The sequence below is a fragment of the Fusarium falciforme genome, chromosome 8, assembly GCF_026873545.1.
Source record: "Fusarium falciforme chromosome 8, complete sequence".
Taxonomy (NCBI): domain Eukaryota; kingdom Fungi; phylum Ascomycota; class Sordariomycetes; order Hypocreales; family Nectriaceae; genus Fusarium; species Fusarium falciforme.
In genome coordinates, this window is record NC_070551.1 from 2,072,288 (window position 1) to 2,085,367 (window position 13,080).

The 13,080-nt window shown below is 54.9% G+C and overlaps 4 protein-coding genes across 4 annotated transcripts; 2 read left to right on the plus strand and 2 right to left on the minus strand.

The window, feature by feature from the left end:
• Nucleotides 1–425: 425 nt before the first annotated feature.
• Nucleotides 426–2,082, minus strand: NCS54_01046800 (3-phytase; the record flags this gene model as incomplete). Its single annotated transcript, XM_053155775.1, has 2 exons — nt 426–539; nt 622–2,082. The coding sequence occupies 2 exons, from the start codon at nt 2,080–2,082 to the stop codon at nt 426–428; spliced, it is 1,575 nt and encodes a 524-aa protein (XP_053011750.1).
• A 1,629-nt stretch (nt 2,083–3,711) lies between these two features.
• NCS54_01046900 (Hypothetical protein) lies at nt 3,712–6,123 on the plus strand (the record flags this gene model as incomplete). Its single annotated transcript, XM_053155776.1, has 3 exons — nt 3,712–3,920; nt 3,986–4,452; nt 4,508–6,123. The coding sequence occupies 3 exons, from the start codon at nt 3,712–3,714 to the stop codon at nt 6,121–6,123; spliced, it is 2,292 nt and encodes a 763-aa protein (XP_053011751.1).
• Nucleotides 6,124–7,013: 890 nt separating this feature from the next.
• Nucleotides 7,014–7,821, minus strand: NCS54_01047000 (2EXR domain-containing protein; the record flags this gene model as incomplete). The annotated part of the gene is made up of 2 exons (XM_053155777.1): nt 7,014–7,703; nt 7,774–7,821. 2 exons carry the CDS (start codon nt 7,819–7,821, stop codon nt 7,014–7,016), a joined length of 738 nt encoding a protein of 245 aa, XP_053011752.1.
• A 4,268-nt stretch (nt 7,822–12,089) lies between these two features.
• On the plus strand, nt 12,090–13,010 carry NCS54_01047100 (Hypothetical protein; the record flags this gene model as incomplete). The annotated part of the gene is made up of 2 exons (XM_053155778.1): nt 12,090–12,599; nt 12,663–13,010. The coding sequence occupies exons 1-2, from the start codon at nt 12,246–12,248 to the stop codon at nt 13,008–13,010; spliced, it is 702 nt and encodes a 233-aa protein (XP_053011753.1). The 5' UTR covers nt 12,090–12,245.
• Nucleotides 13,011–13,080: the final 70 nt, after the last annotated feature.

A 13,080-nucleotide genomic window follows, 5' to 3' on the forward strand; every position in this document is an offset into this window, starting at 1 on the left:
TGTAGAAGAGGGGGTGCACATGGATGGTTGAGATGAGACGTGGATGGAAGGTGCTGGATGAGATTCAGCTTGGGATGGATGAGAGGATATATCACCTGCGTTTATGTCTATTATGGAGTATTTGGTCAGGTTAGGCACTACTACAGTCTTGAACGCAGATCAGGATATGGTCATTTATATCGTCTCTTATCATTGTGCATATGATATAACTGATGCAAGTTGACTTCATGCCCGTTGTCGAGATATCGAAAGGGGCTCGAAGAGCTCGTCCCAGTCTGCCCTACAACTTGACCAACCCAATCCACCCACGGATAAAACCCACCTTTTTGTCTAGTTCACCAACACCCTAACTCCTATGTTGAACCGACAGAATGATCTAGCTCGATAACTGGTTTGCTCTTTCTTTGTACTGTAAAGGTTTATGTTTAATATCCTGCAGGCTCTGGCTTCGGTGGGAACGTGGGCTCCTTAAGATTGGAGCGACACTGGTTCTTCCAATCAATAGGGGTGAACTTGTCAACAATAGCCTTGAAGGCTTCCTGTGTAAGAGTTGTAATGTAAGCAACATGTACAGAATGGTTATGCTCAGCCCTGAGCCAGATAAGGCTTGAGACAACTCACCAAAGTGCAGAAGGACTCGTCCCCATCGAAATGCTTGCCGGCGGGTTTGCAGCCAGGGATAGTGACTGGGCGATCATTGTAGCGGAGACGGACGTAGTAGCCTTCCAGTCGTTTCTTTTCATCTTCACTCAAGTCAGGGGTCTTCTTGCGCCCGATACCTGGTGGCGGAGTGCCAGCAGTTGAGGTTTGTTTACTACCCCAGCCAAAGAGGGATAGAAGCCCGCCGCTTGGCTTCGGGGCTACAGGCGGTGGAGTTGCGCCTTGATCGACATGGCGGAACAACTCAATGGCAATGTGGCTCGTAAATGGGGGCCAGGCCTCCTCATTGAAGGCTCCCAAGCTAGAGAGTGTAGCGGCAAGGGTGGTATCGTGACAGCCACTGAGGCCGAAGCGAATAGGCGGGAGTGTGGTAGAAGCAGCCGCTTTACTTATAGCCACCTCATACTGGCCATCAGCGGCAGAGTGCTCAGTACTTCCGACCATTCGAGCGACAATGTCACCAAGAAGACCTCCGATGCCCAAGGTACGATACTCCTGGCTTTCCTTATAGCCGGCATACCACTCCTCCACGCCGATCTTTTCAATGATGCGCTTGACTTCTGGGTCGTAGAATTCATCAGGCAGACGTGTAGCTGGGCCATGAGCTTTGGTAGCATTCATGGTGTCCATGATGCCGCTGAGACGCGGACGAGAGTCCACGGCGACGCGGTCCTCGGGCATCCAGCGGCCGATGCGCTTGGTCAAGTAGGCCATCTCTTCCGAGTCGTTCCAGCGCTCCGCTGCCCGCTTGGCAAAGGCGCGGGCCAGAGCGGCGAAACGCCGACAATTGCCATCGTTAGGGAAGAGAGTCTCGTCGGCGGGTGATCGGGTAAGGATGGTGGGGGGATGTAGGCCGGCCGCGCGGGCAGAGGGTGGATAGAGACCATAGAAGGCTTGCTGGAGGGATTCAAGAGCACGAGGCACGGGAGTTGTCCGGAGGTAAATAGAGGAAGTATCGGCATCGGCAGCGAGGGTATCAGGGAGGAAATGGAGCCGGTCGACATAGAGATGGCGGAGGCGCTGGCCTAGGGCATAGGTAGTCTCGCGTCCGCGATCGGTCAGCATGCCCATGTCGCAGATGGCGTCGAGCTCGCCGTTGCGACCGGATGCTATCACAGGGATATCGTCGGGTCCAAAAGTCTCGAGGCGGCGCTTCCACTCAAGAGCAGTGAGGCCCGGATTGTCGGCAGGCTCGGCATCGGAAGTGGCGGCGGAGGGGTCAAGAATAGCGCTCGTCAGCCGGCGAGCGGCAGAGCAATAGGGCCAGAAGGGAGGAAGACCGGTAGAGTGAAAGCGGGCGTTGATCGGCGTGCGCTCACCATGGCGAAGAAGAATCTGGACGAGTTGAAGGCGCAGCTCGGGAGGATAGAGGGTGTTGAGCTCCTCGTCCGAGTAGGGAGGTCGAGGTTGGAGTGTCGACATGATGGATACGCGGGTGCTTCAACGACCTGTCTGATCGCTGTTGGCGCTTTTATGTTTTACGAACAGGTAGGTACGCGTCGACGAGGGAGATGATGCCCAACCGAACGACTAGCTACGGACCCATTGACAGCGAAATCGGTGAGAAAGGGGTCATGATGTGACGACGGGCGGTCAGTCGCTGTAAGGATCCGGGCCGTGTCGGGGCCGGTACTCGGGGCCGATGGAGACAATGCCGTGGGGGAGGAGTCGGCGGGAGGTTGGATTTGGATGACGTCGGGGATCACTTCACCGATCAACCAACAATCAACGGCGACGGGTGGCTGGTGACTTCTTTTTTGGGCAGGCAGACAGGGCCATGACCTATGAGGCTGAATGTTACTCGACGTCAATGGTTGGTCAGAGGAGGGAGAGCTGAAGTGAGCAGGGCGGAGTGATTGGCAGTAGAGAGACCGTCATTCGCTAGGCGTTGGGAGTTGATGCAGTTGCTAATTCACCAACCTGCAAGGGGCTTGTTTCTGGGATGCAGTCACAGATACTGTACTGTACTGTACTGTAGTACTCGCTCGTCGTATTCTCGTGATGGATTCGCAATTATTGTACGAGCCAGGCCCGTTATTGACCATTCTCTTGGTCATGAAAGATGGAGATAGGGGCCTCGTAAGGGTCCACGAATTTGAGGCCCCATAATCACATGTCTGTCTCCTGCCCAGGCCTGAACCCCTTGGTTGCATGGCTCCTTCCTGAATGGGAGCTGACATGCCTTCGTACTTGCCTAATTGCTGAGGTAGGTTCCAAGACCTCCCAGCGCAACGGCTCCGACAAGCCGCTGACAGGGAAGGCGCAACCCTTGGGTACGGGGAAATCTCCATCGCACACCACGGTCACACTTGCTTATCCTTGAAACCTTGATATCGCCAGCTTCAACGGCAGCAACTCTGCTTCTACACTGTACTACAGGAGATGGATCGTCGCGCGCTGCCTTTTAACGGGGCCATCCAGCGCCTCCGGATGCCAAGCGCCGATTCCCCAGACGCCTCTCGGACCCCAATTGGTGCCGAACTCCCCGTTCCGCTGGCCCCGTCGCTTACACCATGACCTCATCAATTCAACGATGATCAAGGCTGATGCTTGAAGATAATTGCCAGCTCGCAGTCCCCTGGTTTCTGAAAAGGACACTGTCCAAATCTCTCAACTGTTCCTTTCTTCTCTTCAGCCCAGAATCCTTTCCCCCACGACACACCCTCACGATAACGACAGAGACACACCAAACACCAACCATTGGCCCCGGATCCATCCACGCCCGGACGTTCCGGACAGGCCTACACAGCCGCCCAAACCCTTACCATTCACAAGCTTTGCGTCTTAAATCGGGCAGACTCGACGAGATCCACCGTGTTTTTGGCCGAGGAATAGAGGGTCATGTCTGGCGATTCTTCTTTACCTCTGCTAGTCCCTTCTTCCTCTTCTTTTGTTCTTCTCATCCAAGTACAACGTGTGGCATCCTCGCTCAACGGATTGCCCCTGGACTATCTTCGGCCCTTTCTGCAGCCTGCCGTTCAATTGTGACCCGACATTAACTGTACCTTGGTCGAGACTTGAGAACCTGCGCCAATTCGGACTCAATGAACCATGGCTACGTGTTCCCCGACCGAGCCTGTCCCTAACACTCAGGTTTTGGATGCTCTGGACATTCAAGATGATGACTCGATTATCCGTAATCAGGACGAGGCTGAGGCTATCCTACAACCAGCCCTGAGCGCAGTTGCCAGGCATTTGACTTCACAAAATACGCCGACAATCGAAAAAGCCCTGGCATTGGACAAGAGTGGAGGAGCTTTGTTTGATGGCCCTGCCGATGGAAACGGTGACACGAGTCCTGAGCTCTCATCTTCGCCTGAGACAGCACCTCAAATACCACATTCTATCCCTCCGCCCAGTTCCTCAAAGCAACTGCCGACTGGCCAGCCGTCAAGCTATCCTCTACCTTCACCGTGGCAATCCCAGTCAAGGCCATCCCCGGTCAAGAGTTCTTCAAACAGAGCGTCCGGGAGCGTGTTGGGAAGTGCTCTAAGCCCAGCCCGAAACCGATCGAGGTCGACAGGACAAGAGGCATTGAGGAGGCTCCAGAAGGCCCTGCCCTCCCTCAGTCCGCCAACTCATTTGTTACCTTCTATGCCCACTTCCTTCTTCTCCAACTCCAGCGACAAGGTCAACACAGGCAATTCGAGTATCCCAGGCCGCCTCCAATCACGTCGAGTTCCTCCCAATTCATCCCCTCTCTCGCAAACGAGACCAAGGCCTTCTCCGCATCAGGGCCGGGGGTTGGCTCCGTCCGCAGTGTCTCCATCGCGCCCCAAGGCTCTACGACGAGTAACTTCTGATGACAGTCTCCTTTACCACAGCCTATCCCGAACTTCCTCTCTAGGCGATGATGAAAGCTTCCAGGATGTGCGTGAAATGGTCAATATTCGATTCATGGCGTTAAAGGACAGCCTTCCTGATGTGCCCAATTTCAAGATGCCCAGTCTTCCCAAGCTTTATAACCAAGCAAGAAGATCGACACTGTCTCTCAGTGTAGTCGACTCTTCCGACGCTCATGGAACTCACGGCCGCCTCTCCAAAGAAACCAGCACCTCCTCCAAAGATGGATCGGCCATTCTTGATCGGGTCTTGGAAGGCCTCACTGGCGATGTCGTCATCATGGGTGGTTATCGAGGCTCTATTCTACGGTCAGCCGAGGCGCCTCACCAACAGGTCTGGGCACCTGTGAAGCTCGGCCTGAATATGCGAAAGGTCAACTTGGAAGTAGGCTTGGAAGATGAAGACGAGGAGAGAATGGAGGAAACTATCAAACCTGATGGAATGTTGAAACACATTGGGCCTGTCGACATTTCTCGCAAGTTTATCAAGAAACTGCGCTCTTGCGATAACGCCAGAACGGGGAAACTACGCATATGGGACTACGGTTACGACTGGAGACTAAGCCCACCGTTGTTGTCTCGGAAGCTGCAAGAATACCTTCAAAAGTTGCCCTCAAATCGACCAGGAACTCCAACCGAGTCCCGAGGGGCCCTCGTTATTTCCCACAGCTTGGGTGGTCTCATAACACGGCACGCCGTTAACCAGCGTCCGGATCTCTTCTCAGGGGTTTTATACTGCGGAACGCCACAACGGTGTATCAACATCCTGAACCCCCTGCGTCACGGTGATGTGGTGCTCCTGAACGAAAAGCTCCTCACCGCCAGCGTCAACTTCAGCATGAGAACTTCGTTTGTCTTCCTACCAGAGGACGGGTTCTGTTTTGTGAACAAGACGACTGGTGAAGAGTACCCAATCGACTTTTACGACCCGCAGGAATGGATCAAGTGGCATCTTAGCCCGTGTATGCAACCGGCTCTTCCTCCCTACAACCGCCCACACTCGTCGTCGCTGTCGTCCTTCTTCCCGAACTCGCTACGCACCCGCTCCGATAGTAAGAGTGAGAAGCAGCCCCCTTCTCCTTCGACAATTGCCCGAGACCGCAACCCTATCGCACCCCAACTCGACGGAAGAGGCGCACATGTAGATGAACCGCTACCCTCAGACCCCGAGCGCCAGCGCTACCTCGAGTACCTAACCCGAACCCTTAAGATGATCCGCAAGTTCCGTTCCGAGCTCGCGCATTCGCCATCGCATCAGGAAGTCAACGCATATCCTCCACACGCCGTGCTATATGGCAAGAGCATACCCACCGTGTACGCCGCTCAAGTCACCAGCCGCGATGCCATCCCCTGCTTGGACGCCTATGATGATCTCCTATTCCGGCCGGGTGACGGCGTCGTTCTGGCCAAGGAGGCCATGCTTCCGGACGGCTATTCGGTCGTTCGCGGTGGTCGGGTCTGCACAGAACGTGGCCACATCACCATGCTCGGCGACTTGCCGGCCGTGGGTCGGGCTCTCGAGGCGCTGGTCAGGGGTCGCCGGAAGGGCATAGGGTTGGGGGTAGGCGGTGATGGGGCCAACGAGGCGGTTAAGCAGCAGGTTCCGGCTGAGTCGGGGTAACACAGCACGGTGCGATGCATGTGCTCCGCATGGAGATACGGTATAGGCGAGATGAGTGAGATGAGATGGGATGGGATGAGATTTATTGGCCCCCCCTTGCCGGTCTTTGGGTATGCGAGGCGTTGTATGGGTGTGGATGTCACTAGGTGAGGGGAAGGAAGAGGCAGGCATGAAGAATGAATGAATGAATGACAGAATGCGGAAACAAAAACGGTATATCCGTTATGCATGCATTATCGGATCGGCGTCAGGTAGCCTCATAGCTCTGTAGCATAGCCTTTGTACAAGTATCTTTACACAGCACAGTGATATGTAGTCAGAAGGCAGTCTCGCCAGTTGTCATGCTCCCAAACCCAACACAAGCCAAATCTCAAGAACTCCGGAAACGCCTCGGGCCTCTTATACGGCCAGTCTCTATGTTACAAGCCCTCTGCCATAGGCTTCCCTCATAATGCAGCCCTAACCAGGGCGAAAGATGCGTATTCGTTTTTTTCGCGTCAAGATCGCGGCTGTGTACGGGTCTGTTGCTCCCGTCTAGGGTGGCCTCGTATGTACCCAGAGGCAGAGAAATGCCGATGTTTTGTTATTAAGAGCGAAGCCGTGGTTTGACATGGCAATTAGATGCCATGGATGCGCATATGACATGCGGGAACGATTGATCACCCGCCTCTTCCTGGACGGGAAGCCATGTGTGGGAGGGTACAAGTGCATAACGCCGTCGCTCAATATCAAAGGGTGCGTTGGCCGTACAATGCTTAATAGCAACGGCAGGCTCTTGTCCAAAAAATGGTCAAGGGCAACGTCCTTGGAACATGTGCCATGAAGAACGTCCAGTCCACATGTGTCGGGCGCTCTGTATGAATATGTCTTATCTTGCACCTGCGCTCAGTTCAGGCGGCGCCAATGGTCTGGTAAGGTTGCGGGAACGCGCTCAGCGGCAGAATCCTCCAGCAAGGCGGCTTCCAACCAGGAGTTTGTTCACAGAGGGTCGCGAGCGCAGTCTGGATCTGGCGGGCCATGCGAACGTAAACCATGGTAGGCTCGACATATGAGGCAGAATCGGGAGACTCCTCGGCGCGGGGCACAAATATTATCTCCTCGAGACCGGGCATACGGGCCTGGATGCGACGGAGCAACTCGACCGTGAGGCTGGCAGCAGTCATGGAGCGGTAGGTAGTGTCAATCCAGAAGAGGGCGTCGTTGATGGCGAGGCGACGGACGGCGGCGAGCTCAGCCGGGTCGCACATTGACATGCAAGTCTGGAATTGAGAGTCGGCGGCCATGTAGCCATCGCGGGGACCAAAGTAGAGGATATCGTATTGGGGGTTGAAAAAGACCTGACCGGGACCGCGAGCAAAGCCAAACTCAAGCTGGTAGTGCTTCAAGGCCTCGGCGCGAGACTCGGCGCAAGCGTGGAGGTTGGCGGGGATGGGCGCGGGCGATGTGCACCCTGTCCATGAGAGCGAATCCGAGCAGCCGGGCCATGAGGAACCGCATCTTACAGGGACGAGACGTGTCTGGGGGATGTTGTAGTTCCAAATCTTGAGTCGGAGTTCTGTGGGAAGCCTGCAGAAATAATGCTGCGTGAGAAAGGCCGAGGTCAGTATTTGGTGTTGTTGCGCCGGTGAGGTGGATGGATGGATGACTTACAAAGGCATCGGCCGGTTGAGATGGAGGAAACGTTGTATTGAAAGGCATGTTTGATGTGTGTTGGTTGGGGTTGCGCAACCGAGTATTAAGATGTGACGATGCCTACGTCAATTGAAGCCCGAGCTGTAGTCGGGTCGAGATGTAAGTCGTCGAGCGCAAATGCTGAAGAGTGTGGTATCGTGATGCTGTATGTATTGATAGGCCAGGTCGTGTGTGATGTATAATATCGCCAATGACGGAGCACCAATGTCAAAGATACTGGCGTCAAAGAACAAGTCGGACAAGATGAGGAGAGATCGAGACAAGGAGGGGCAGACAGAGCAGGGCTGACCGAGGATGCTGTACTAATATAATCAATCAAACAATGGACGACGGATGAGGGCGTGAATGACGATGGAGGGACTCGGGGGAGTGCTCGAGCATCGTTCACACTCACGCCCACGCCCATGACCTTGTCCATGTCCATGTCCCTGCTCATCCATGTCCATGCCCATAACAATTGACCCGTCGGCAAAGGCTCGAGGACGGACCCAAAAAAGCCCCCCCTTTAGCCCCAAGCCCCCAAGCCAAAGCCCGACGGCTCCCCCCCCTCCCCTCCCCGTGTCCAAGCCAGTCCGTCCAGCCCAGCCCAGCCCCAGGCATGGATGTGTAAGTTGCCGGGGGAAGTACCCAGTCGGTCGTGTCAAGGGGTTCCAGACTCGATGACAACAGCTTTCGTCTGCCTGCCAGAAGGAATCATCAATCATAATATCAAGTGTGTGCTGCGCCGTCCAGTGCAGTCCAGCTGCAGCAGCAGAGATTTTCATGTCTTCCCTCAGCCCCGACACCCTTGCTTCCATCAACCTTGCCCGAAGGCTGTCAGCTGGAAAGCCGCAATCCCACCCAACGCCAGGCACACACACCAGACACGAGAACCGACTGCTTGGGTCTGGAGAGCCGGGGGGGGTCCAGGCGTGTTATCGCACTGTTAAACCGCTCTCAGCCTAGAACCAGTCCCAGAGCCCAACGAGACCCTTGCTCATGTTCGTCTGTGGCTGACAACCCAACGCGCAAAAGGCTTCTTCCCATGGGATGGGACTCAAATCTGAACTGAACTTGTCAAGGATCATAGTCCCCGGTGCCACCGGCTAGTCGGTCGTGGATCATGGATCATGAACCAAGGGATGGTTTCTCTCCCCGTCGTGCCCCATGCCATCCCATGCCGAATGCATGGCAGCCACAGTCTTTGATAACTCCTGTCCTGTCACTTACATAGTTAGTTATCCGCTTTGTGTCATGCCCCGTGTCTCGCTCGCTTGATCCGCGCCCGAGCCGAGCCCGCGGCGGGCCTCGAGGAGAACTGATCTTGCTGTGGACTGTGCGGGAGACCCTCGATTCAAACGAACCCTGGGGTGCAAAGGAAAGAAACGACGACGACGACGTTTCCGAAAACGTTCATCCCTCTCATCAAGATGCTTTTTTCTTTCTCGTACGGAAGTCAACAGGCCGAAGTATGCAGAAATGTGAAGATTTCTTGACCAATCGTCTTGTGTGCTCGCCCCAGCTCGTCTTGGCCTCCAAGATATCCCGCGAAGAAATCACATTTCTCCAGGGACAAGGGCCCTGGATCCCTGACCTATACCACTTATGAACGGTTCTCTTCGCCCTTGAACCGTCGATTCAACATGTTGTTGGTCAACATGAGAAAAAAAAAAAAAAAAAAAAAAAAAGGAAAAAAAAATCTTCGCAGCCCGCCCTTGTCGACCTTGGGCACATCATACCCAGCTGGATGGCGCGGATGGCGCTGTCGCCGTTGATCCAAGTCTTTGGAGCTTCTCCTCGGGCTACGTATTGCCCATCGTGTGTCGTCATGGCCTTCTGCCCAACCCCCATACGCACATGATCTCTCAGAGGATGCTATTCCGATCTCAATGCGATATCTGTCTTGTCCCAATCTGGCTGTTTTGGCGCCCCGGCACACCGAGGGGTGTATTGATCCGCAAATGGACTTGCTTCCTTTGTTCTCGCCCTCTTCGCCCTCGCCGGTGCGGGACGTTTGACTGACGGGTATCCTATCCACATGCCGTTCACTGCTCCAGGCCCAATCGTCAACATCTATTTGTCAACTCTCGAGCATCAGGGCCCAAAGGACTCAACTCCAACCATGCCAGTCGCGGAGCATCACCAGCGGTCGGGGCCATTGAAGGATCACAACAGCGGGCTAGGAGAACTCTATTCGTCCAGAGATCAAGATGTGAGGCGAAAATCGCCATCAACCCGGGACGCATCCGTAATTAACATCCATTCACGTCCTGCTTGCAGACAGCTGCAGGACATCAAGATTGCATTAGGCCGCTTGTGCCGTTGCCTCTCCTCTGCTTGTTGTCTCCGGTTGCTGCGGGCAGAGGCGCCAAATCCCCATAATTTGGCGCCCCCAGGTCATCCTGTTCTCGGTTTGGCCTGGAGCTAAAGGCAAGAGTCCGCGTTGAGAGAGGTGGGGCGCTGGAGGATTCGAGCATGGAGTTGATGAAAGCTGCATCTGATCTGCATGGAGCCTTCTTAGGTCTTTAATGTGTAACAGGCCGGGACTCAGAGGGCCTCTCTTGATGCAGTGTTCGGTCGTTCTCAGTCCGCCAATGGTTATCAGACTCGAGGTATCATGATCGGATCCAGTCGGTCTCGGGTTGCCTTTGCTTGCTTCTCCAAAGACGCATCAAAGTGCCGGTTCCATTGCCGGCTGTAGGATTCCGAATCTTCAGCTCTGCTGCTGTGTCACGGATACCCTGAATTCCGATTACTGATCAGCGAACATCAACAGCCCTCGCCCGGATACTGGGTTCCTGGATGCTGCTCCCAGTTCATTGTCCATGTCCATGTCCTTGTCCTTGTCCTTGTCCTGGTTGGTCTGGGCGCCTAACCACAACCGGCGAAGACACTAGCACCGTCGATCATCCGTGGCGCCTCACAGCGAGCGACCTCTTTTCTCATCAACAAGCTCCAAAGCTCAGGCCAAGCTTGACCATCTTGGCACATGCCAAACGTCAAACTTGTGCCAACATCAACATCGGTGGTGCCCATTGATCACGTTTTGAGCGCAGCCATCGTGAAACAGCTGCTGGTATCCATCTGTGCTTTTTCTGCCGGCTCGACTCCTCGATCCTTGCTGCTGCGCCGCATGACTGTGTCGGTAGTCTGTATAGAAATAGGTATTGCTACACGGCCGCATCAATGTGCCCGGGTAGGGTTCATGCGACAAGCAAGGCTCCCAAAGGCAAGGCATCATGAGGACTGATACGCAGCAGAGGCAGCATCGTTATTAGCTGGCAAAAGCAAGCCGGCAGGTCTCATCTCGGATACTTGCTGCATAACGACTCTTGGGTGGCAGGGCCCCTGTCCCGTAAAGAGGATTGTATCCGCAGAGCTGAAAGGAAGGACGTTGCATCGAGAATTGATTGATTCATTGCGATTCTCGTCGCTGGGAAAATATGCCCTGGCCGAAGATTTTCGGGGTCCACATTGTGGCTTCCCTTGAATTGAAAGAAGGGCCATGGGGCTTGATGGGCTTGCACCTTCCGCATCGGTTGTGTCACCCAAACTTCTTTTCAGTGGCTCACGTGCATTGGCAAGCAAGCTGCCAAGCTGTGGCTGGCACCTGTGGCTTGTCTTGTCCATACTGGGTCATGTGCCCAGCCATGTGACTATCGATTCAAGGGTCCGCTTTCAACTTCAACTTGCAGAAGAACCATTTCGTGAGGCTCCACTCACACGAGAAACCTCCTATGCACTGCAACTACGACGCTGTCGACGGCTGTCGACGCCTTCAATGGACGGATTAACTCCAATGGCCGCTAGTTGGCCATCTCCCTGTTCCTCTTCACAACGGACGCACATAGCCGCTCGCGCCAACAGTTGACAAGGACTGAAACAGTTGCCGGTGCCAACCATCTTGGCTGCCTCTGATTGGGCAATGTCTGCTCTAAGCGCCCACGGCCAACACCCTCACAATCGCACCGACTGTGAACGCTGATCGCCCAGCCAATCCCGCAACACGGTTCGATGCTAATCTCTCACATAAACAGAACGGGAGGTTGCAGTCAATTTAGGGCATACATACTGCCGGTCAGCGCGCCTAGCTTGCATTGCTCGCATGGGCGCTTCAGTGCTATCACCATGCTCTGCTTGATCCCATTGGTGTTGAGGACGTCATAGTGCTGGTGTTCATCGCTTAGAGAGCGCCGGCTTTTGTCGAAGAGCGGTAATTGATGGTTCCCCAGATGTGTATATATCTGTATCCGTGATCCCCACGAACTGACTCCTCCTCTGTCAACAACTCGGCAGTCTCCCTGTGTTCAGTTTACGCCTTGGTTTCCTTTTCTTTTTCCTTTCGTCTCCTTCTTGTCTCTTCTCTCGGGCGGGTCTCGGGTTTTCTTTTTCCTCGTCGTCTTGTTTCCAGCACCTTTCCTCAATCAGTCCCTCTAGTCGATCTAGTGACAATGGATCCTACCCTTAGTCACATCTCCACGGGCTCCAAGACGGAGATCTCGGCCGCCTCCAATTTCGATGCCGGCATGGACGATGCCCAGTTCGAGTCCAAGTCTCGCATGTTCCGCCTGACCGACAGCGGGAGGCTGGGCCTGACAGTTCTTGGGCTCGCTGCCGGCATCACCATCCTGGGTGTCTCGGCAGATTCCATCGCCGTCTACAACGCCACGCATGTGCCCGGCGATTTCCTGCTCCCCCTGTGGCCGGCCAACTTTGACCTGCGCCCTACGGTGGCCCTGGTGGTCTGTAGCGCCCTGGTGATGGTGGCTAATGCCATCTCACTAGTCGCCAGCAAAGTCCCAACTGTAAGGCACCGATCCCCATCTGCTTGCTTTTTCGTCTCGGGACTAACGGCGGTGATGAAAAAGATGCGCAACAAGACTGGGGTCGAAATGACTCTTGCATTCGGGCCACCAATCGTGGCTCTGATCGCTGCAATCATTTCCATGTCCTTCTTTTATGCGGTAAACGCGTCCACGAAGGCTGACACCTTGCAAAGCTGGTCTTGCCGGTGGGAGAACGTCGCAATGACAACGCAGCCACACTTTGACACGCTCTGCAAGCAGAGTCGAGCTGGCGTGGCCCTCTCAGTGCTGCTGGTGCCCGTCGAGGTCATAATCCTGGGGTTGTCGGCGTATCAATTCATGCTACGGAGACAGCTCGACCTGACCGCACGTGGGCCCGGACGCAAGGCGGGAAGCCCGGCGATGTCTTAGAACTCTCGGGTACGGGTTCCAAAGACCCGGGTCGAGGTCATCCATCACCTTGGCTGCCGGTGGCGTGTGC